This window comes from Coregonus lavaretus (assembly GCF_964263955.1).
Source record: "Coregonus lavaretus genome assembly, contig: HAP1_SCAFFOLD_2747, whole genome shotgun sequence".
Taxonomy (NCBI): domain Eukaryota; kingdom Metazoa; phylum Chordata; class Actinopteri; order Salmoniformes; family Salmonidae; genus Coregonus; species Coregonus lavaretus.
The window spans coordinates 50,446-73,866 of NW_028156332.1; the positions used below are offsets into that span (position 1 = coordinate 50,446).

Genomic DNA, 23,421 nt, shown 5'->3' on the forward strand with positions numbered 1-23,421 from the left:
AACCTGTTTTCGCTTTGTGATTATGGGGTATTGTTTGTAGATTTATAAGGATTTATATTTTAATCCATTTTAGAATAAGGCTGTAATGTAACAAAATTTCGAAAAAGGGAAGGGATCTGAATACTTTCCGAATGCACTGTATTGCAGCAATTACCAGAAAGGCTAGTGCCTACCACACCCAACAAATGACAGCAATAGACTAATTATATTTATTGGACAAAAGGCCTACTTATAACCTAATCAAAAGTAAATACGGAGCACACTGTTAAAAAGACAGATCAAACTTCTTTAGACAACTAAAATTTCTCAACAGAATTAAATAAAACACGTTTTGCATATAAAAAGAACTGGTTTAGATTAATAAATAGTAATAATAATAATATATACAAAAATAATAAGGATAAATAATAAGGATAAAACACATGATTATGAATACGAAAATACATACAATAAAAAAATTGCATCCTACCTGAATAGCGAGTTGCACAGTAGCCATTTGTGTTGTATAAAAAAATATTACGCTAATGCATTTATTATGTAAATTACGTTGAATTGCATAACATGCGTTTATAGAATCAACCAATAGGTAGCTAAATCTTCACAAAAAAACTCGGACTTTTCAAATTTCGGTGTTGTCGTGAAAGCGGCAGAACGCCTCCATAATAGAGAGCGTGTGGAGAGAAGTTAAAGGAAGTTATAATTCGACGAGGACGAGAACAATTTATCAAGAAGATTTTCGATGACCATTCAAATTGCAGTAAATCTCAAGCGTCGAGTCGCTGCCAACCAACTCTAAATTATTGTTGCTTTTATTTTCATATTTCATATTTTATTTTAAACTTTTCAGTTGTGCATGTGAATATTTGTTTTTTATGAACTTGTTTTGGAAGACTGCTGGAAAAGAAGGCTTCCTTGTTCTTGACTACACAGCCATAGAGCATTGAAATGACTGGACCGTAATGCCAGGTGAGGAATAACATTTGATTAGTATTTATGTTATCACAGGTGTTGAATCTGCTTGTCACTGGTTGAAATATTATGTAAGCTGGGGATTAGGGAAATCGTGTGAAAGTTGTGAGCTCTGTGAGAATACTTTAGTCTATTGTATTGTGGACGTGAAACAAGTAGAAACATGTTGTATTTCTGACCTGTTTTTACAGGCTGATTCGCGATAAGTATGCACTCCCTTCTCTTGGAAACTGGGTTAATTTGTAATGGAGGGTCACCCCTTCCTTTCTTTCTCTAGATACAGTATCCTATTAAATCTCTGCACCTTATAAAAGCCTGAATAGAGTTAGAAAATGTGTAGCATAAATATGTATATGTAAATAGAATAAAAAGTAATATTCACATGCCCCTTTTAAGTTCTGATAAACCATTATTTTCTGTTTTGTAAAAGCTACGATTGTAGGAAGTCTAATTCCACTTGCACTGTAATGTTTATCTCTCTCTCTCTCTTTCCCCCTCATTCGTCTCTTTCTCACTCTCTCCTGCCCAGTGGTTGCATACTGATTGGAGGAGGGCAGTGCCAGTGACTGGAAAAGCCCTGTGTGTGTCAGCCAGCAGGATGAGTGTGTCTGATGGTGTGGCGAGAACAGCCAGCATGGACGTAGATCAATTACAGCAATGGCAGGCCGTCGTCCTTCAGATCTACCCGCGCCTGTCCCAGGAAATAGCAGCATGTTGTATCCTCCAGGTCAGCCCAGGGGCCACGGCCGCTACGGTTATCCAGAACGCAGGGGCCACGCTGGGCCTGGACATGACCCGGCACTACGCCCTCCTGGAGGTCAGGCAGGATGGAGGGGCTGAGAGGAGGCTAGGGGACTCTGAGATGCCCGTGGAGAGGGTGTTGCTGTGGCCCCCAGGGGCCCGGAACCAGCATCCCCAGGAGGAGGGGTACTACTTCATCCTCCAAGGAAGTGGAGGGGATCTGGGGTCAGGGACAGGCAGTAGTGAGGTACCTTCACTGGAGGAATATGACGACCTGTGCAGCCTCTCCACCCTGACCGAGGACACAATCCTGGCCACATTGCGCCAGCGCTTCTACAAACACAACATCTACACGTACGCCAGCGGCATCCTGGTCGCCATTAACCCCTTCAAGTTCCTACCCATCTATAACCCTAAGTATGTCAAAATGTACAACAACCAGCCGCTGGGAAAACTGAGCCCTCACATCTTTGCGGTGGCGGACGTGGCGTACCGCACCATGCTGAAGAAGCAGGAGAACCAGTGTGTGGTGATATCAGGGGAGAGCGGATCGGGAAAGTCCCAGAGCACCAACTTCTTGGTTCACTGTCTGACGGCGTTGAGCCAGAAGGGCTACAGCAGCGGGGCGGAGAGGACCATCTTAGGAGCTGGGCCTGTCCTGGAGGTAAGGGGATAGAGAAGGTGCGGGGGGGGGGGGGGGGGGGTGCGTGTAACTGACGGTGATGGATGAAGACCATTATGACAATAAAATAACCGTCAAAAACCGTTTTTAAATAGGCCTAGCCTACATTCATTTTAAGGATTTTTTAAAAATATATAATGTTTTGCTTTATTTTCATGTAGATAATTCTTACCTAGTAGCGGGTGTGTTTACTAATGTTTATATGCAGCTGTTTTGCTAATTTAGTGTGTCTATTAAACGTTCTACATCTCCTCTTTCCAACTGTCCTTTGATGCTCCAGCAGCTAATCTGCTCGATGCGCGGGGGAGTAGCGCGCTATAGCCTATGGCACTAAAGAAAAGGGGAAAAAATGATGTGGACTTTTTTTGCTTTAATCTCTTTGCCTCACTTCCTGTTGTGCTGCTGGTGCCTCCTGGAACTCTAGAGCAGACAGGAAGCCATATACATTGCCTTCGGAAAGTATTCAGACCCCTTTACTTTTTCCAAATTTTGTGACGTTACAGCCTTATTCAAAAATTGGATTAAAAAAATACAAAATCCTCAGCAATCTACGCACAATACCCATAATGACAAAGTGAAAACAGGTTGTTAGACATTTTTGAAAATGTATTAAAACTTAAAAACAGAAATACCTTATTTACATAAGTATTCAGACCCTTTGCTATGAGACTCGAAATTGAGCTCAAGTGCATTGTTTCCATTGATCATCCTTGAGATGTTTCTACAACTTGATTGGAGTCCACCTGTGGTAAATTCAATTGATTGGACATGATTTGTAAAGGCACACACCAGTCTATATAAGGTCCTACAGTTGACAGTGAATGTCAGAGCAAAAACCAAGCCATTGGGTCTAGGAATTGTCCGTAGAGCTCCGAGACAGGATTGTGTCGAGGCACAGATCTGGGGAAGGGTACCAAAACATATCTGCAGCATTGAAGGTCCCCAAGAACACAGTGGCCTCCATCATTCTGAAATGGAAGAAATTTGGAACCACAAAGACTGTTCCTAGAGCTGGCTGCCCGGCCAAACTAAGTAATCAGGGGAGAAGGGTATTGGTCAGGGAGGTGACCAAGAACCCGATGGTCACTCTGACAGAGCTCTAGAGTTCCTCTGTGGAGATGGGAGAACCTTCCAGAAGGACAACCATCTCTACAGCACTCCACCAATCAGGCCTTTATGGTAGAGTAGCCAGACGGAACCACTCCTCAGTAAATGGCACATGACAGCCCGCTTGGAGTTTTTCAAAAGGCAGAGAAGAATGGGAGAAACTCCCCAAATACAGGTGTGCCAAGCTTGTAGCGTCATACCCAAGAAGACTCAAGGCTGTAATCGATGCCAAAGGTGCTTCAACAAAGTACTGAGTAAAGGGTCTGAATATTTCAGTTTTTTATTTGTAATACATTTGCAAAAATCTTTTTGCTTTGTCATTATGAGGTATTGTGTGTAGGTTGATGAGGGGGGAAAAAACTATTTAATCAATTTTAGAATAAGGCTGTCACCTAACAAAATGTGGAAAAGGTCAAGGGGTCTGAATACTTTCCGAAGGCACTGTACCTAAGTAAGAAACAAACACACATGAACAGAGAACTACTATTTGCACCCGAAAGTGTGGCCTCTGATTTCTTTATTTACAGCTTGATGTGTCAATGAAAAGACAAACACTATGGCTGCATCCCAAACGGCACCCTATTCCCTATATAGTGCACTACTTTTGACCAGAGTCCTACGGGCCAAAAGTAGTGCACTATATAGGGAATAGAGTGCCTATTTGGAACGCACTGTGTTTTCTATACAGCTGTCAGGGAAGCAAAACATTCTCTGCCAAAGCTGCATTCCATCTGGTGTGGGAAATACCTACCGCACAGGCAAAGGCCTGGGTCCCACCGTACCCCGCCCCTACCCAAGGTGCATTGCAGGCCTTGTCAGTCAGTAACTCAGAGAGTATTTTAATTGTTTAATCTCCGTGAACAGGTCCAACAGGGTTCTCTCTGGGGGTTTTCCTGTTTATTTCCTTAACAACAGGTTTCCTTCTAATCTCTCTCTCTCTCTCTTTCTCCTAGTCTCTCCGTCTGTCATTACATTACGTTCCTCCTTTGTTGGCAGTCAATGTCAGACTCTGAGGTTTGCATAGCTGCTGGAGAGGGAAGTTAGCTGATTATTTGCTAGAGTATTTTTCAGAGTATCTATTAAGCTCCGTGAGAAGGAAACAGGAAATAGTTGTAAATTAGTAGGTTGTGTGAAGTGGATTTCCCTCCGGTGTAGTGTAACTGAGGACAGTGTGAACAACAACAGAACATGCAGTAAAACTAACCTGTGTCTCTCTCACACCACTGACCACACCACTGTCTTATCTATCTGATATCAGTTCGCCTGCTGTAACCTTACAGAGATGGTAGTGCAAATAGCCTACAGGCAGATGACACAGTCAATCCCTGATTTTGGTTCACTTTGACCATGTCCATCATCATAGCTTGATGGTTTTCTTCTCACGGTGCTCAGGAATAAAGGGGAGCCAATATATAAAGTAGAATTACTTATTTATTAAAGGACGTGTATGAAGTTATATTACATGTACTAATTCCTTTCCGCCTTCAGGGAATTTTTTTTTGTCAGGAAGTCAGAAGCACACTAGGTAGTTACTATAGTAACCTCAGTACTGTTTGTAATGTATACAGTTGGTACCTTTTGTCTCTGCTCTCAGAGTCTAAATAGCCAGTTGCATTACATTATCCATAATCGCATTACACTGGGTAATTGTATACAGACTGACCCTAGCCACAGGCACATAGACTATTGCAGCATAGATACTGGAGACTGAGACAGGGGTGGGGTCGGGGGACACTGTGGCCCCATCCGACGATACCCCCGGACAGGGCCAACCAGGCAGGATATAACCCCACTCACTTTGCCAAAGCACAGCCCCCACACCACCAGAGGGATATCAACAGACCACCAACCTACTACCCTGAGAAAAAAAGGCAGAGTATAGCCCATGAAGATCCCCCCCCCTCACCGCACGAGCCCGAGGGGGTGCAAAACTGCACAGGAAGATCATGTCAGTGACTCAACCCACTCAGGTCGAGTAGACTGAAAAAAGCCTGGGACTGCATCTAGGATATTGCGCAAGGTTAAGTTCAGATCCTCGGTTAGGTGGTTAACAGATTTTTAACCTCCTTGGGTAGGTGGAGAGAGTCTGGAAAGGTGATCTGCATGACTATAAACTCCGATAGGAATTCAGGGAGCTCAGTGAGGAAAGCTGTAAATGGCCCAGGAAGCCTGTAAACAGTAGCTAGCTATAAAAAGTTATTGAGTAGGCTGCATAGATTTCATCACTAGAACCTCAAAAGATGAAAACACTGTATTAAAAAAAAAAAAAAAGACATTTGCTGTCATAAATGTTAGCAACCAATCCACCTGCGGGAGACGCAGGGGATATGGTCACTAGTGTAACCAGGAAGAGAGGCATCATTTAACGCAGTAAATTCATCAGGCTTAAACCATGTTTCAGTCCAATCACATAAAGTTTATCATCAGTGATTTGTTCATTGACTATGACTGCCTAGGAAGTAAGGGATCTAACATTAAGTAGTCCTATTTTGAGATGTGAGGTATTATCACAATCTCTTTCAATAATCTATTTCGCACGGCAAGCGGTACCGTAGTGCCAAGTCTAGGTCCAAAAGACTTCTCAACAGCTTCTACCCCCAAGCCATAAGACTCCTGAACAGCTAATCATGGCTACCCGGACTATTTGCACTGCCCCCCCCCCCACCCCATCTTTTTACGCTGCTGCTACTCTGTTAATTATTTATGCATAGTCACTTTAACTCTACCCACATGTACATATTACTTCAACTACCTCAACTAGCCGGTGCCCCCGCACATTGACTCTGCACCGGTACCCCCCTCTATATATAGCCTCCCTACTGTTATTTTATTTTACTTCTGCTCTTTTTTTCTCAACACTTTTTTGTTGTTGTTTTATTTTACTTTTTTTATTAAAAATAAATGCACTGTTGGTTAAGGGCTGTAAGTAAGCATTTCACTGTAATGTCTGCACCTGTTGTATTCGGCGCATGTGGCCAATACAATTTGATTTGATTTGATAATGACAAGAATGGAGGAGGCCTTTATTCTAGTGAGATTGCTAAGGTTAACACCGCCATGTTCAGTTTTGCCCGACCTAGATCGAGGCACAGACACGGCCTCAATGGGGAAAACTGAGCTGACTACACTGACTGTGCTAAGGGGCAAACTCCACTAAGCTGACAGGCTGGCTAACAGCCTGCTGCCTGGCCTGCACCCTATCTCATTGTGAAGCTAGAGGACTTAGAACCCTGTCATTTCAAACCTTGTATACGGACACATACATCTCTCTATAATGCGTGGGAATACTTTGGAACAGATTTCCCAAATGTAAGTCACTTGGAGCTGATTTGCTGGTGTTTTTATAGTCTTTTATGTCCACCAATAAAAAAAATGCTCAGAGAATTTGGGGGGGGGGCAAATAATATCACCCGTAGGCCAAATAATATCACCCGTAGGCCAAATAATATCACCCGTAGGCCAAATAATATCACCCGTAGACCAAATAATATCACCCGCAGGCCAAATAATATCACCCGTAGGCCAAATAATATCACCCGTAGGCCAAATTCAGCCCGCAGGCCAAATAATATCACCCGCAGGCCAAATAACATCACCCGCAGGCCAAATAATATCACCCGCAGGCCAAATAATATCACCCGCAGGCCAAATAATATCACCCGCAGGCCAAATAATATCACCCGTAGGCCAAATAATATCACCCGTAGGCCAAATAATATCACCCGTAGGCCAAATAATATCACCCGCAGGCCAAATAATATCACCCGTAGGCCAAATAATATCACCCGCAGGCCAAATAATATCACCCGCAGGTCAAATTCAGCCCGCAGGTAGCCAGTTGGAGAACCCTGCTCTAAAGTATTGAAGTGTGTGCTAGGAAAATACGTGTACGTTTATTAAAGGAAAGATTCACCTATTTTGAATGTTATATTGTTTTTGTGCATCTCTGAGCGATGCTCTATCGATTCCCTAGGTCGTTTCATGTTTCATGTGTATCTGAGCTATTGCCGTTCAAACAGGAAGAAATTCGGTCAGTATGACATAGCATTGCGATAAAGCCGCTCCCACTACACTGGAAGTTAATAGGAATACGACTTTTAGATTGTGAAAACGTCTATTATACATGTCAGATTTCAACACTGGCCAAGTCATAAAGCTGGAGGTTGTGTTCTTTCGAATGAGCCATTGATCATATTTTTTTATGTTCCTACCTAGAAATGTTTTATTTAACAGAGGGTCTAACACATGTATCCTATTTGTCTGTCTCTTCAGTCCAGGGTGCGTTGCATGGTGCCGTTGTAAATATCAGACTCCACTCTGTGAGACACAACGATCTGCAGGTTGAACATGGTGAGATTGTGGACTCCTGATAGTGCAGTTTGTTTAGGCGATTTTACAGCCAACTAGCTACTTCACATGCTGATATTGACCAGCGGTGGAAAAAGTACCCAATTTGGCATACTTGAGTAAAAGTAAAGATACCTTAATAGAAAATGACTCAAGTGAAAGTCAGTAAAATTCTACTTAAGTATCAAAAGTAAGTGTAAATCATTTAAAATTCCTTATATTAAGCAAACCAGATGGCACAATTGCCTTGTTTTTATTTCTTTACGGATAGCCAGGGGCACACTCCAACACTCAGACATCATTTACAAATGAAGCATGTATGAGTCCACCAGAGGCAGTAGGATGAACTGGGATGTTCTCTTGATAAGTGTGTGAATTTGACCATTTTCCTGTCTTGTAAGCATTCAACGTGAAATGAATACTTTTGGGTGTCGGGAAAATGTATGGAGTAAAAAGTACATTATTTTCTAAACAAACTGCACTAGCTAGCTACTTCACATGCTGATATTGACTCTGGTATTGCTGTATCTAGCTAGCTAGCCAGCCAGCCCATAGCGAGAGCATTGCATTCTGGATTTTGTAGTCGAGCTGCAACAGATTTTCACAACGATTTTCACATGATGCTACCAACCTTACTATAATGACAAAATGAAACAACATTTGTTCACAAAAAAATATTGTTCTCACATTTTTTTATGTAACACTGTAAATTATAGGAATTAGTGGTTTTGGGTGGATTTTTTATTTAACTGAACATGTTGTTTGGTATTTCATGCCTTGTGATTGATAATTGGCCATGATGTGAATTGGCTTGTTCTCATTGGCTGATGTATGATGGGAATTGCTGTAAGAAGCCTGTTCTTTCTTTGCTGGTTGGACAGATAGGGAACAGGTCGGCTGCCAGGTTAACAGGCAATTATTGAACCTGGGTTTCCTTTTGAACAAGCTTGTATTTGATTCAGGTTATGATCCTGTTGTTGCAACATCCAGTTTATTTTCTTTTGTTTTGTAAATATTCTAAGGTTTCGCTGGCTTTTTCCTCACTGCAAATAAAAAGCCTCCGTCTGGGCAAGAAAAAGCACATCTACATCGTATGCCTGCTCACTGTTAAAGTCCAACCGCTGGGTCAACCTTCAGGGTCCTACTGAAAACGACCCTGGTTTGGTCAAACAACTGTGTCGTGTTATTACTCGGATCATTGTGTTATCTGAATGTATCTATTAACCAGAGAAAAAACAGCACACAGTGGTGTGTGGGTGTCTGCGTCCGAGTTTCAGTTTCATTATCAGTAACTGGTGCGTTTCCTACAATATGCCTACGCAATGCTCTTATCAATCAGGCTAGTGACTCTGACTGTAACAAGTTATCATGAAATAAGTCCCTTCTCAGAATGTCACGAGAAAGTCGTCACACTTTGGACATTCTGTGGCTAGTCATGTGATTTCCTCCCAAAATCACGTTGCTCATCTAGTAAACAACCTAATCACAGTAACATACGAGTGTCTGGAGCAAAGCGTTGCACTTATATGATAGCTTTCATGTTGGGTCATCTTAGCATACAACCCCTTAACTTTTAGTTAATGTCTTTTCACAGCAGCACATCATTGGAAATGTTTTGTATCTGCCAAGTAATTCTAGAGGAACTTGCTTACGGTTACTCAACCCTTTACAGTACCTCACCAGTTTATTCGAATTGTAAATAATATCCCCTCTCTCTCTGTTTCTGAACAGGCATTTGGCAATGCTAAGACGGCTCAGAACAACAACTCCAGTCGCTTTGGGAAGTTTATCCAGGTCAACTATCTGGAGAGTGGGGTGGTGAGAGGGTGAGGCAGTGTTATCATGTTATCAACACATACTCTACACCATCTGTCTTTGCATGACTTGGCATGATAGCAGCAACATCACAGAAACAAACTATCCATCACTTTTTATTCAGTGCAGTGGTTTATTTTGGTTAACCTGGGTGCCAGTCTGATTCTGCTCTGTTGGCCAACTCCTTATGGAATTACCATGCCAAACAGCATGTTTGACTTGACAATGACTGCAATTGAGTTGGCAAGAGAACAGATCTGGGAACAGGCTATAATTAGGGCATTTCCTCATCAAAGGTCAACCACATTTTAATTGGTGGGTTTCTGGTTAAAATGGAATCTAACTGTAATTCATTGGTTTATTTGTGTAGTTCCTTGCTGTCAGTGTCACGGCGAACACAGGGGACTTTGTCGCTTAAACTGCTGCCATCGTAACCTTTAATTTCACAGCACAACCATTTGGCTTGATTTGATTTTAGTAAGCAAACATAAGTTCATAAATCAAGAATTTGTAAACAAACCACATTTCTGTCAGATGTTTGGTTTGTATTGATTGTCTGTTTGTCTCCTTTGCAGGGCGGTAGTAGAGAAGTACTTCCTGGAAAAGTGTCGGCTGGTGTTTAGAGAGAAGAATGAGAGGTATGGATTGACTAGCAGAGAAGACATGACCCAAATGTCCGCGCTGTTGATGTGAATTAATGACTAGCGCGAAAGCCAGAGTTGATTTCTTATCTCGACACTGGCTCACAGTGAATCAGGCCCCATACAGGAACTAGTGCATCCAGCACGACTCAGTTTTCTTACGAACGCTTAAGTCAGGAAATTCCCGTTTTGACTTAAAATCTCAGATCATGAATTTGTACAGGAGCTTTTCATTTGTCATAGTTAGTATCTGCAATTCTCTGAACACATCACTTTAACAGGCTGTGTGGGGTTAATGCCAAACACACAGCATGTGCTCCTGTGACTGCAGTTCAAGTTTAACCTGGTCTGAGGTGTAACATAATAAGACAGTGAAGTAGACTTGAATTCAAACCGTCCGGTAGAAAGGTAGAAATGAAACTGTTGTACAGATCCCATTTTTAGCAGCTGAACAAATATTAGGTTAGACAGAATTACTCTCACGCTGAAAAATTGATAATAATTATGTAAAATAAACGTCTAGGTAACACTTAACCTCAGCTACGTTAAAGGTATACTTTATAAAGGGTTTGTAAATGTTGGTGTAAGTAGCTGTCAAGTTGGTGCTTGACAAATAATCACACAATCGCTCCAGTTCAACCAATTAGTTCCAACTGTTTATTACTGATTCATACACTAATGATTGACAGTATATGACTGGAGCCCTAAGTTGTTCCTAACTACATTACCTGACTAGGAAATACAGTAGTTGTAGTTTTTAACTGGGGCCTGTAGTTTTTAACTGGGGCCCTCTCTACAGTACAGTTTGACCTCTGACCCTTGACCTCTAGGAGCTACCACGTGTTCTACTACCTGCTGGTGGGGGCGTCCAAGGAGGAGCAGAGAGAGTTCAGTCTTCTGCAGCCTGAAGACTACACATACCTGCAACAGGTACACACACATACACACACAGACAGACAGACAGACACACAGACACACACACACACACACACACACACACAGACAGACAGACACACAGACACACACACACACACACACAGACAGACAGACAGACAGACACACAGACACACAGACACACAGACACACTGAGCCTGAAGACTACACATACCTGCAACACATTTACACACACACACAGACACACACACACAGACAGACAGACAGACAGACAGACAGACACACAGACACACAGACACACAGACACACAGAGCCTGAAGACTACACATACCTGCAACACATTTACACACACACACAGACACACACACAGACACACACACAGACACACACACAGACAGACAGACACACACACAGACACACACACACTGAGCCTGAAGACTACACATTGCTACATGAGGTACACACACCAGGGATTTGCCAGCTTTTCACCGATTTAAAAAAAAAACGAATGAAAAGCCGATAAATAAAACGGTTACTGTTGCTGTCCCAAATGACCGGGAGAAAAAAAATCCCATTGCAAAATAAAGCTTTTTATTTATTGATGGAAATACCAGTCGATGGAAATACATTTGACCGTCATGCTTATCAGTCTATATTATTACATAATATAGTGTAGTTAAATTGGCATGTGTGTATTTTCGTTAGTCATCATGTATCTTATTTATCCAACACAACTATCACGTGCACACAGCATACAGAGATTATTTTGAGCGGGATTTCTCCTGCTGATCCTCAGCTGGTTGCTGCTGGAGGAAAAAGTGATTTTATAAGCCCATTCATTGCGCAACAATTCTAAATTAAATCGTGTCTTAAAAACAGTTTTGGTGCACGATTTAAAAAAGTGCTACTATTTGTATTTCTCAACTGGTCATTGAAGCGCGCCTCCCATTCACTATCAAAGTGCAGACAACAGGCTACCAGCGCCTCACCACCACTTTACAATGTGAGCTGGAGGCAGTATGCATTTTGAAAACATAGTTATTTGTTTGAAACCTGAACATTCTATTTCATATTATGAGGCATGTCTTGCTTCAAAGTAGCCTATAGGCCAAAATCCCACCATGGAAATGTTGAGGCAGTTCTTTTATAAAGACTTCAGAGGCGGAGCGTGAGTTTCAAGTTTACAATTTATTAAATTTCTACCAATCTGCCAGTTATGCTTTTTATATGCAAATTTTTGTGGAATTTGAAACTATTTATACTTTTACTTTTGATACTTAAGTATATTTAAAACCAAATTCTTTTAGACTTTTACTCAAGTAGTATTTTACTGGGTGACGTTGACTTTTACTTGAATCATTTTCTATTAAGGTATACTTTTACTAAGTATGAAAATGTGTACTTTTTCCACCACTGAAAGAAATGAGCGCATGGAACTCATCGCCTATAGGCCAATAACTTCCATTGCTCTTTCACACAGAGGATTGGTGATTATCGAGCGGGAGCTTGTTGTAAAGATAAAAAAAATAGTTTACAGTGAGGAACTATAGTTTTAATATATCATCATTCGCAATGGATGTTTAAAAAAAAACACTTTCCTACATTTCGGCGCAGCAGGCCAGGTCCTATGCGTGCTCAGGCGCACGAGTTCCCTCAACGTTATCAGGACAGAGAAATCAGACACATGCTCACTGCTCACATGGAGCACTCCAAACAAAAGACAATGAAAACATTCACAAATCTCCTAAAATGATGGTTATGAAATGAACCAAAACGTGTTTCTCACAAGTGTAGCAGGTTGTGAACTCTGCAAACGACATATCCACTTCGAGAATGAGAATGGTAAATGACTGTAATTAATACATGCGTTAACAGAAATTAATGTAACCAAATTATGGGGATTAATGGTACATTTACTACCGGTGACATATATATACTGAAAATTGATCAAAAAAATCAAAGGGCAATTCACACAAAGAAACAATGAATACGCAAGAATTAGCGGGAGACAGCGGAGCTATTCTGGAGAGAGACTGACCTATTTCTTGGCCACACACCCCTCCCCTTGTTCTTGTCTCAACATTTTAAATTATACTCAAGACGCATTATCTTCACACATATTTTAGATGCTTTTCACTGACAGCTGGAACTCAATAATAAGCTAGGCCTACTGCCAGGTGCGCTGCCCAAATTGCAGCCTTCACAAATAGGCTGAGGCCTAAAAGCTTGTGATTTGAAACAATCCACAGCCATTAAAAAAAAAAAAAGAAGCTCATGGTCCTCGGTTCCTCTGTGGCTTTCTGGTGAAGTATTTTTAATTTTTTAATTTATTTATGTATAGGCTGGAGAAATTATATAATTTTGGCAAATGTATTTCTATTTACTTTCTTATTGGATACACCGCTATGCTGTTTCTCTGCTGTTACATCGGTTTTCATATCAACTTTCTTTCGTTGTCCAGAAGCCAAAGGCACAATCCTACTCAGATTAGCAACCCAAACTAGTTGTTGCATCTTTAGGTTCCACCTCTTTCTATGTTTCTAACAGAGATTTTCATCTCTGTCACATATGGAACCGCTATCAGGTGCGCTGTTTAGAATGGTGTTTTTCCCAGGTGCGCTGTTTAGAATGGTGTTTTTCCCAGGTGCGCTGTTTAGAATGGTGTTTTTCCCAGGTGCGCTGTTTAGAATGGTGTTTTTCCCAGGTGCGCTGTTTAGAATGGTGTTTTTCCCAGGTGCGCTGTTTAGAATGGTGTTTTTCCCAGGTGCGCTGTTTAGAATGGTGTTTATCCCAGGTGTGCTGTTTAGAATGGTGTTTTTCCCAGGTGCGCTGTTTAGAATGGTGTTTTTCCCAGGTGCGCTGTTTAGAATGGTGTTTTTCCCAGGTGCGCTGTTTAGAATGGTGTTTTTCCCAGGTGCGCTGTTTAGAATGGTGTTTTTCCCAGGTGCGCTGTTTAGAATGGTGTTTTTCCCATGAATGGCATTTTGGCAAATTACGTTTTATTGGCTGCTTCATTACATAAGTTACATGTTCTGTTAAGATGCATTACCATAATCTAAATGTGATTTCTGTCATTCTGAACACCGTGGGTGGAGGTCCTAATGCAGCGGTTCCCAAACCTGGGGTCGCGACCGCTTGTGGGGTTGCCTGATATGACAATCATTGTAATGTGGTTAACCTTAAAAATTTAAATGAAACTGACTGAAATCTGAAAGATAAAATTCAACCAGAGTGCCCTTAGCTCGTGGGGGCTGCACTTGACCGTTGCGCTTGAATCGGAATGATTCAAGTGCAACAGTCAAGTGCGGCCTTTCGAGCGGTGACCGAATGCTGCAGACAATGCATTCACGGGTCATTACGGAGGAGTTTTGGTTCCTGACCCTGCAGTCTCCCTCAGAGCAGAAAAAACAAATATCGATCCAGGTTGGATGTGACCGCAGAAATGAGGTGCGCACTGTTGACCATGCCCCCTGACTTTGAGAAGCTCCGACGCGACATGCATCAAGCACACCCATCTCATTAGGGGTGGTGAGAAAATTCCCAGTTGTTTTGAATGCGGCATTAGAGGCATTTTGTCAGACTAATTTGCAATTGACTGTCATAGCCCCACATTAAAAGTATGTGATGGTGAGTTGAGAAGACAATCAGAAATATTGTTGAAATCAAATCAAAATGTATTGGCCGCATACACATTTAGCAGCTGTTATTGCGGGTGTAGCGAAATGCTTGTGTTCCTAGCTCCAACAGTGCAGTATTATCTAATAATTCACAAAAATACACACAAATCTAAAAGTAAAAGAATGGAATTAAGAAATATATATATAAATATTAGGACGAGCAATGTCGGAGTCCGGAGTATAAATATATATAGAATGTTTTGTTAGAATGTTGTTCAATTGACTGCCATAGCCCAAAATAAAACAAGGAAACATTGGCTGGAAATACATACTTTCTTTCACATGGTTGGGGTCGTGAGAATTTTCAGATATCAAAATGGGTTCGTGGACAGAAAAAGTTTCTGAACCCTGTCCTAATGGCTTATGCACCCTAACGGAAACCCTGACACACACACTGAGCCTGAAGACTGCATATACCTCCAACAGGTACTCTGTCAGTCAGTCAGACTCTCTCTCTCTCTCTCTCTCTCTCTCTCTCTCTCTCTCTCTCTCTCTCTCTCTCTCTCTCTCTCTCTCTCTCTCTCTCACTCTCTCTCTCTCTCTCTCTCTCTCTCTCTCTCTCTCTCTCTCTCTCTCTCTCTCTCTCTCTCTCTCTCTCTCTCTCTCTCTCTCTCTCTCTCTCTCTCTCTCTCTCTCTCTCTCTCTCTCTCTCTCTCTCTCTCTCTGTGTGTGTATCACTTTGCAGGAGGACTTTCATTTAGAAGACGCTGAGGACCTCAGGCATGAGTTCAAGAGGCTCCATCAGGCCATGGAGATGGTGGGATTCCTGGTCCCTACCAAGAAACAGTACGTATGGGTACTGTAGGGTTACAGATTGAGGGAGACGGAGAGGGGGACAGAGAGAGTGACAGAAGAACGAGAGAGAGAAACAATTTATCATAGCTCAGAAACCTTATCCTCTCCTCTTAACATCTCCAGTACCATGTTCCATTTCTTCAGCCCTGATCTGATCTTTTTCCTGAAGAGTTGGTGTCATACCTCATGGAACTAAAACAGTATGCCTGTAACAGAACACAACTCTCCAGTAATTCCTCCTCCCTCTCCCATAGCCGCAGCAGGTTAGAGCTGGGTCAGACGTAGCAGGGGGAAATACAGGGAGCATTACAGCAGCGGGCATCTGATGTTGACCTCGGGGCCTGGCATGCGTGGTATAGAGAGGAGCACAACCCAGTTACTGATCTGTAGACCTACTGGGGTGCATCTCTATGTAATTATGTTCTAGCTCGTAAACCATTAATGTTTTGTGTGAATGAATGTCCTGTATGTATGGTACCCTAGAAAATGAGGATGGTGTAGTAACCTATACCACTACCCAGTAGGGATTCATATTATCCCGAAGATCATCATTTAATATTTATCCAGAGAGTCCTGGGAAATACCCCAAAAATCAGAAGTGCCCATTTTAAAGTGTTTAAAACCAATATATGGTCATTATGCCAGGGTTCTCCCCAAATAAGAGCGGCGCTGCGCCACCCTGTCGGCTTGTCTGCGCCACTATCTAAAGATTTCAGAGCAAATTAAACGGACATTTAGTAATGATAGAGTAACTATCTTTGATCGGCAATGACATTGTTGTGAATTGCGAAAAAGGCAGTTCCAAAATTCAGAGCGTTATCATGTTTCCTCAATTAATTCTGCCCACTTCAGCGGTCTCGACACAGAGCGCACCCCGAGTATAGCATTGTGGAATCATACGAACTTTATAACGGCAGTCAAACAATGGTTATATTAACAAAGTAGCTTAGCTTGCCAGATAATAGTCCAGGTGTATTGGATAATCCAGGTGTATTGGATAATCCAGGTGTATTGAATAGTCCAGGTGTATTGGATAGTCCAGGTGTATTGAATAGTCCAGGTGTATTGGATAGTCCAGGTGTATTGAATAGTCCAGGTGTATTGGGTAGTCCAGGTGTATTGGGTAGTCCAGGTGTATTGAATAGTCCAGGTGTATTGGGTAGTCCAGGTGTATTGGGTAGTCCAGGTGTATTGGGTAGTCCAGGTGTATTGGATAATCCAGGTGTATTGGATAGTCCAGGTGTATTGGATAATCCAGGTGTATTGGGTAGTCCAGGTGTATTGGGTAGTCCAGGTGTATTGGGTAGTCCAGGTGTATTGGGTAGTCCAGGTGTATTGGGTAGTCCAGGTGTATTGGATAGTCCAGGTGTATTGGGTAGTCCAGGTGTATTGGATAGTCCAGGTGTATTGGGTAGTCCAGGTGTATTGGATAGTCCAGGTGTATTGGGTAGTCCAGGTGTATTGGATAGTCCAGGTGTATAGGGTAGTCCAGGTGTATTGGGTAGTCCAGGTGTATTGAATAGTCCAGGTGTATTGGGTAGTCCAGGTGTATTGGATAGTCCAGGTGTATTGGGTAGTCCAGGTGTATTGGGTAGTCCAGGTGTATAGGGTAGTCCAGGTGTATTGGGTAGTCCAGGTGTATTGGGTAGTCCAGGTGTATTGGATAGTCCAGGTGTATTGGGTAGTCCAGGTGTATTGGGTAGTCCAGGTGTATTGGGTAGTCCAGGTGTATTGGGTAGTCCAGGTGTATAGTGACCTAACTGTGTGTTATACAGGATCTTCTCTGTGCTCTCTGCCATCCTGTACCTGGGCAACGTGACGTACAGCCAATCAGAAGACGGCCAGGGGCTGGAGGCAGGGCCAGCAGATGTCCTCTCTATCCTGTCTGACCTGCTGAAGGTAGATGTTATTTTGTTGATGGATTTTGTTGTGTATTGTCTATTTATGACTATTTTAAATGGTCAAATAATTAAATAATTCAGCATTAGCTGCTATTGATACTATGTAATGGTGCCTTATTGAATTTGAAAATAAACCATTCTCAATAAATCAATCAATATATTTGTCTCACCTGCTCAAGCTAGGGCAATCACTGTCAATCAATATATTTATTGTCCAGTCAATCAATAAATATGTATTGTCCAATCAATCAAAATCTTCATTATACAGTTGAAGTCGGAAGTTTACATACACCTTAGCCAAATACATTTAAACTCAGTTTTTCACAATTCCTGACATTTAGTCCTAGTAAAAATTCCCTGTCTTAGGTCAGTTAGGATCACCACTTTATTTTAAGAATGTGAAATGTCAGAATAATAGTAGAGAGAATTATTTATTTCAGCTTTTATTTCTTTCATCACAATCCAGTGGGTCAGAAATGTACATGCACTCAATTAGTATTTGGTAGCGTTGCCTTTAAATTGGGTCAAACGTTTCGGGTAGCCTTCCACAAGCTTCCCACAATAAGTTGGGTGAATTTTGGCCCATTCCTCCTGGCAGAGCTGGTCTAACTGAGTCAGGTTTGTAGGCCTCCTTGCTCGCACACGCTTTTTCAGTTCTGCCCACACATTTTCTATAGGATTGAGGTCAGGGCTTTGTGATGGCCACTCCAATACCTTGACTTTGTTGTCCTTAAGCCATTTTGCCACAACTTTGGAAGTATGCTTGGGGTCATTGTCCATTTGGAAGACCCATTTGCCACCAAGCTTTAACTTCCTGACTGATGTCTTGAGATGTTGCTTCAATATATCCACATAATTTTCCTTCCTCATGATGCCATAAATTTTGTGAAGTGCACCAGGCCCTCCTGCAGCAAAGCACCCCCACAGCATGATGCTGCCACCCCTGTGCTTCACGGTTGGGATGGTGTTCTTCGGCTTGCAAGCAACCCCCTTTTTCCTCCAAACATAACGATGGTCATTATGGCCAAACAGTTCTATTTTTGTTTCATCAACCAGAGGACATTTCTCCAAAAAGTACGATCTTTGTCCCCATGTGCAGTTGCAATCCGTAGTCTGGCTTTTTTTAAGGCGGTTTTGGAGCAGTGGCTTCTTCCTTGCTGAGCGGCCTTTCAGGTTATGTCGATATAGGACATAACCTGACTGTGGATATAGATACTTTTGTACCTGTTTCTTCCAGCATCTTCACAAGGTCCTTTGCTGTTGTTCTGGGATTGATTTGCACTTTTCGCACCAAAGTACGTTCATCCCTAGGAGACAGAACGCGTCTCTTTCCTAAGTGGTATGACAGCTGCGTGGTCCCATGGTGTGTATACTTGCGTACTATTGTTTGTACAGATGAACGTGGTACCTTCAGGCATTTGGAAATTGCTCCCAAGGATGAACCAGACTTGTGGTGGTCTACAATTTTTTTTCTGAGGTCTTGGCTGATTTCTTTTGATTTTCCCATGATGTCAAGCAAAGATGCACTGATTTTGAAGGTAGGCCTTGAAATACATACACAGGTACACCTCCAATTGACTCATTATGTCAATTAGCCTATCAGAAGCTTCTAAAGCCATGACATCATTTTCTGGAATTTTCCAAGCTGTTTAAAGGCACAGTCAACTTAGTGTATGTAAACTTCTGACCCACTGGAATTGTGATACAGTGAATTATAAGTGAAATAATCTGTCTGTAAACAATTGTTGGAAAAATTACTTGTGTCATACACAAAGTAGATGTCCTAACCGACTTGCCAAAACTACAGTTTGTTAACAAGAAATTTGTGGAGTGTTTGAAAAACACGTTTTAATGACTCCAACCTAAGTGTATGTAAACTTCCGACTTCAAATGTGTCACCTGCTCAAGCTAAAGGACCACTTGTACATTGTGTTGACTGACAGTCTGCTCTGTTCCTATAGGTCAAACAGGAGTTGCTGGTGGAGGCCTTGACTAAGAAGAAACAAATGACGGCCAACAACACCCTAGTTCTACACTACACTCTCAAGGAGGTAGGGGTTTTAACATCACATGACATGACAGGGGAAACTCCAATCTGTTGTTATAGCTACCACCTGATTTTTTATACATGCCATTTAGCAGACACTTCTATCCAAAGTGCTTTAAAGTCATGCGTGCATAGACTCAGGTCATATGTGGGCATATGTTACTGACTATTGTTGTTGTCCTTCCTAGGCTGTAACTATGTTGTTGTTGTCCTTCCTAGGCTGTAACTATGTTGTTGTTGTCCTTCCTGGGCTGTAACTATGTTGTTGTTGTCCTTCCTAGGCTGTAACTATGTTGTTGTCCTTCCTAGGCTGTAACTATGTTGTTGTCCTTCCTAGGCTGTAACTATGTTGTTGTTGTCCTTCCTAGGCTGTAACTATGTTGTTGTTGTCCTTCCAAGGCTGTAACTATGTTGTTGTTGTCCTTCCTAGGCTGTAACTATGTTGTTGTTGTCCTTCCTAGGCTGTAACTATGTTGTTGTCCTTCCTAGGCTGTAACTATGTTGTTGTCCTTCCTAGGCTGTAACTATGTTGTTGTTGTCCTTCCTAGGCTGTAACTATGTTGTTGTCCTTCCTAGGCTGTAACTATGTTGTTGTTGTCCTTCCTAGGCTGTAACTATGTTGTTGTCCTACCTAGGCTGTAACTATGTTGTTGTCCTACCTAGGCTGTAACTATGTTGTTGTCCTTCCTAGGCTGTAACTATGTTGTTGTCCTACCTAGGCTGTAACTATGTTGTTGTCCTACCTAGGCTGTAACTATGTTGTTGTCCTTCCTAGGCTGTAACTATGTTGTTGTCCTACCTAGGCTGTAACTATGTTGTTGTCCTTCCTAGGATGTAACTATGTTGTTGTCCTTCCTAGGCTGTAACTATGTTGTTGTCCTTCCTAGGCTGTAACTATGTTGTTGTTGTCCTACCTGGGCTGTAACTATGTTGTTGTTGTCCTTCCTAGGCTGTAACTATGTTGTTGTCCTTCCTAGGCTGTAACTATGTTGTTGTTGTCCTTCCTAGGCTGTAACTATGTTGTTGTTGTCCTTCCTAGGCTGTAACTATGTTGTTGTCCTTCCTAGGCTGTAACTATGTTGTTGTTGTCCTTCCTAGGCTGTAACTATGTTGTTGTTGTCCTTCCTAGGCTGTGACAGTGCGGGACTCGATGGCCATGTCTCTGTACAGCTCTCTGTTTGATTGGATCATCCTGCGCATCAACCACGCTCTGCTCAACAGACGAGACATGGAGGAGGCTGTCTCTGTAAGACAACCCATCACTGTACTAACCCTAACCCAGAGACACCCCGTCACTGTACTAACCCTAACCCAGAGACACCCCGTCACTGTACTAACCCTAACCCAGAGACACACCGTCACTGTACTAACCCTAACCCAGAGACAACCCGTCAGTGTACTAACCCTAACCCAGAGACACCCCGTCACTGTACTAACCCTAACCCAGAGACACCCCGTCACTGTACTAACCCTAACCCAGAGACAACCCGTCAGTGTACTAACCCTAACCCAGAGACACCCCGTCACTGTACTAACCCTAACCCAGAGACAACCCGTCAGTGTACTAACCCTAACCCAGAGACAACCCAAATCTGTACTAACCTTAACCCAGAGACAACCCAAATCTGTACTAACCCTAACCCAGAGACAACCCAAATCTGTACTAACCCTAACCCAGAGACAACCCAAATCTGTACTAACCCTAACCCCAACCTTAAGCCTTTCGCTTCACATTCTGTAACTATCACTTCCAGTCAAAACCGCTGCCCCACCATTTGTTTGACAAACTTTCAATGCAGCTTAACATAAAGTATTAGTAAGGGAAAGTGGTACAGAAGCACTGCTGTTGACATATGGCCCAGGGGAGGATAAATATAATCAGAACTGGTTGATGACAGAATTCAGGTAAATCATTTGCATTTCAAATAATTTATAATAATATTGTTTGTTTGTTCAAGTGTTTGTCTATAGGTATCCTGGATATATTTGGTTTTGAGGACTTCCAGACGAACAGCTTTGACCGGTTCTGTATTAACTATGCCAACGAGAAAGTTCAGTATTACTTCAACCAGCACATCTTCAAGCTGGAGCAGGTGAATTCTATACACTACTAATAAACCCTTTACTACACCCCTTAAAGGGTACGTTAATGTAAAGTATTTCATAAAATGTCCCCTTGGTGATCAATAAAGCATTTATCCATTTGTCCACTTATCCATCCATCTATTCACCAATTCTTCCATCCACCCATCCATCCATCTATTCATCCCTTCACTCATCCATCCACTCATTCCTTCACTCATCCGTCCATTCATCCCTTCACTCATCCATCCACCCATTTATTAATTCATCCATGTATTCCAGGAGGAGTACCAGGCAGAGGGGATCAGCTGGAGCCCCATTGACTACACAGACAACCTGGGCTGTATCCATCTGATCAGCCAGAAACCCACTGGACTGTTCCACCTACTGGATGAGGAGAGCAAGTAGGTCTAGAAGGAGGGCCCAGAGTTTTTACCCTACAACTAGGGCCCAGAGTTTTTACCCTACAACTAGGGCCCGGAGTTTTTACCCTACAACTAGGGCCCGGAGTTTTTACCCTACAACTAGGGCCCGGAGTTTTACCCTACAACTAGGGCCCGGAGTTTAACCTTATTACTAGGGCCTAGAGTTTTACTCTACGACTATGGCCTAGAGTTTAACCCTACAACTAGGGCCCAGATTTTTTACCTACAACTAGGGCCCGGAGTTTTACCCTACAAGTAGGGCCCGGAGTTTTACCCTACAAGTAGAGCCCGGAGTTTTACCCTACAACTAGAGCCCGGAGTTTTATCCTACAACTAGAGCCCAGAGTTTTACCTTACAACTAGAGCCTGGAGTTTTACCTTACAACTAGGTCAGGTCACATGGCTGTATCTCAATAGTCTGTAGTTACATCCTCTCCTTGTCTTATACCTTTATCAGCACTGATCTAGAGGAAGTGGACAGGTGAAAATAAACTTACTGGTTGGCTTCCTCTATAGCTTTTACCTAGCTAGGTCTTTTCAGATCAGTGTTGAGTGGAGATTAATTTAACAGTCTGTCCACTGTCCTTTTTTTCTGTCTCTCTCTCCATGTCCTCAGTCTCCCCCATTCCACAGACAACACCCTGTTGGAGAAGTTCAAGCAGCAGCATCATGATAACCCGTACTTCGTCCCCACAACGGTGATGGAACCAGCCTTCATCATACAACACTTCACTGGGACCATCAAGTACCAGATCAAGGTAGGGATGTAAACCAATGATGTTGAAGGAAGTTGTACAAAAAAATTATACACACAAAATGGTTGAAATGCCTAACATTTTCTGAGGAAATCCTAGCAGACTTAGAAATGTGTTTAACAACATACAGTGAGGGGAAAAAAGTATTTGATCCCCTGCTGATTTTGTACGTTTGCCCACTGACAAAGACATGATCAGTCTATAATTTTAATGCTAGGTTTATTTGAACAGTGAGAGACAGAATAACAACAAAGAAATCCAGAAAAACGCATGTCAAAAATGTTATAAATTGATTTGCATTTTAATGAGGGAAATAAGTATTTGACCCCTCTGCAAAACATGACTTAGTAGTTGGTGGCAAAACCCTTGTTGGCAATCACATTGTCATGCTGGGATACCCATCCACGACCCATTTTCAATGCCCTGGCTGAGGGAAGGAGGTTCTCACCCAAGATTTGACGGTACATGGCCCGTCCATCGTCCCTTTGATGCGGTGAAGTTGTCCTGTCCCCTTAGCAGAAAAACACCCCCAAAGCACAATGT

The 23,421-nt window shown here is 42.3% G+C and overlaps 1 protein-coding gene across 1 annotated transcript; it reads left to right on the plus strand.

The window, feature by feature from the left end:
* Nucleotides 1–674: 674 nt before the first annotated feature.
* On the plus strand, nucleotides 675–22,881 carry LOC311126454 (unconventional myosin-IXb-like; the record flags this gene model as incomplete). Its single annotated transcript, XM_084200449.1, has 12 exons — nucleotides 675–966; nucleotides 1,499–2,374; nucleotides 9,578–9,672; nucleotides 10,237–10,299; nucleotides 11,133–11,232; nucleotides 15,559–15,659; nucleotides 17,444–17,567; nucleotides 19,531–19,620; nucleotides 20,746–20,862; nucleotides 21,575–21,709; nucleotides 21,981–22,102; nucleotides 22,740–22,881. Coding segments are annotated over exons 2-12 (1,896 nt in total), but the record flags the coding sequence as incomplete, so codon positions are not given.
* Between the last annotated feature and the right edge of the window lie 540 nt (nucleotides 22,882–23,421).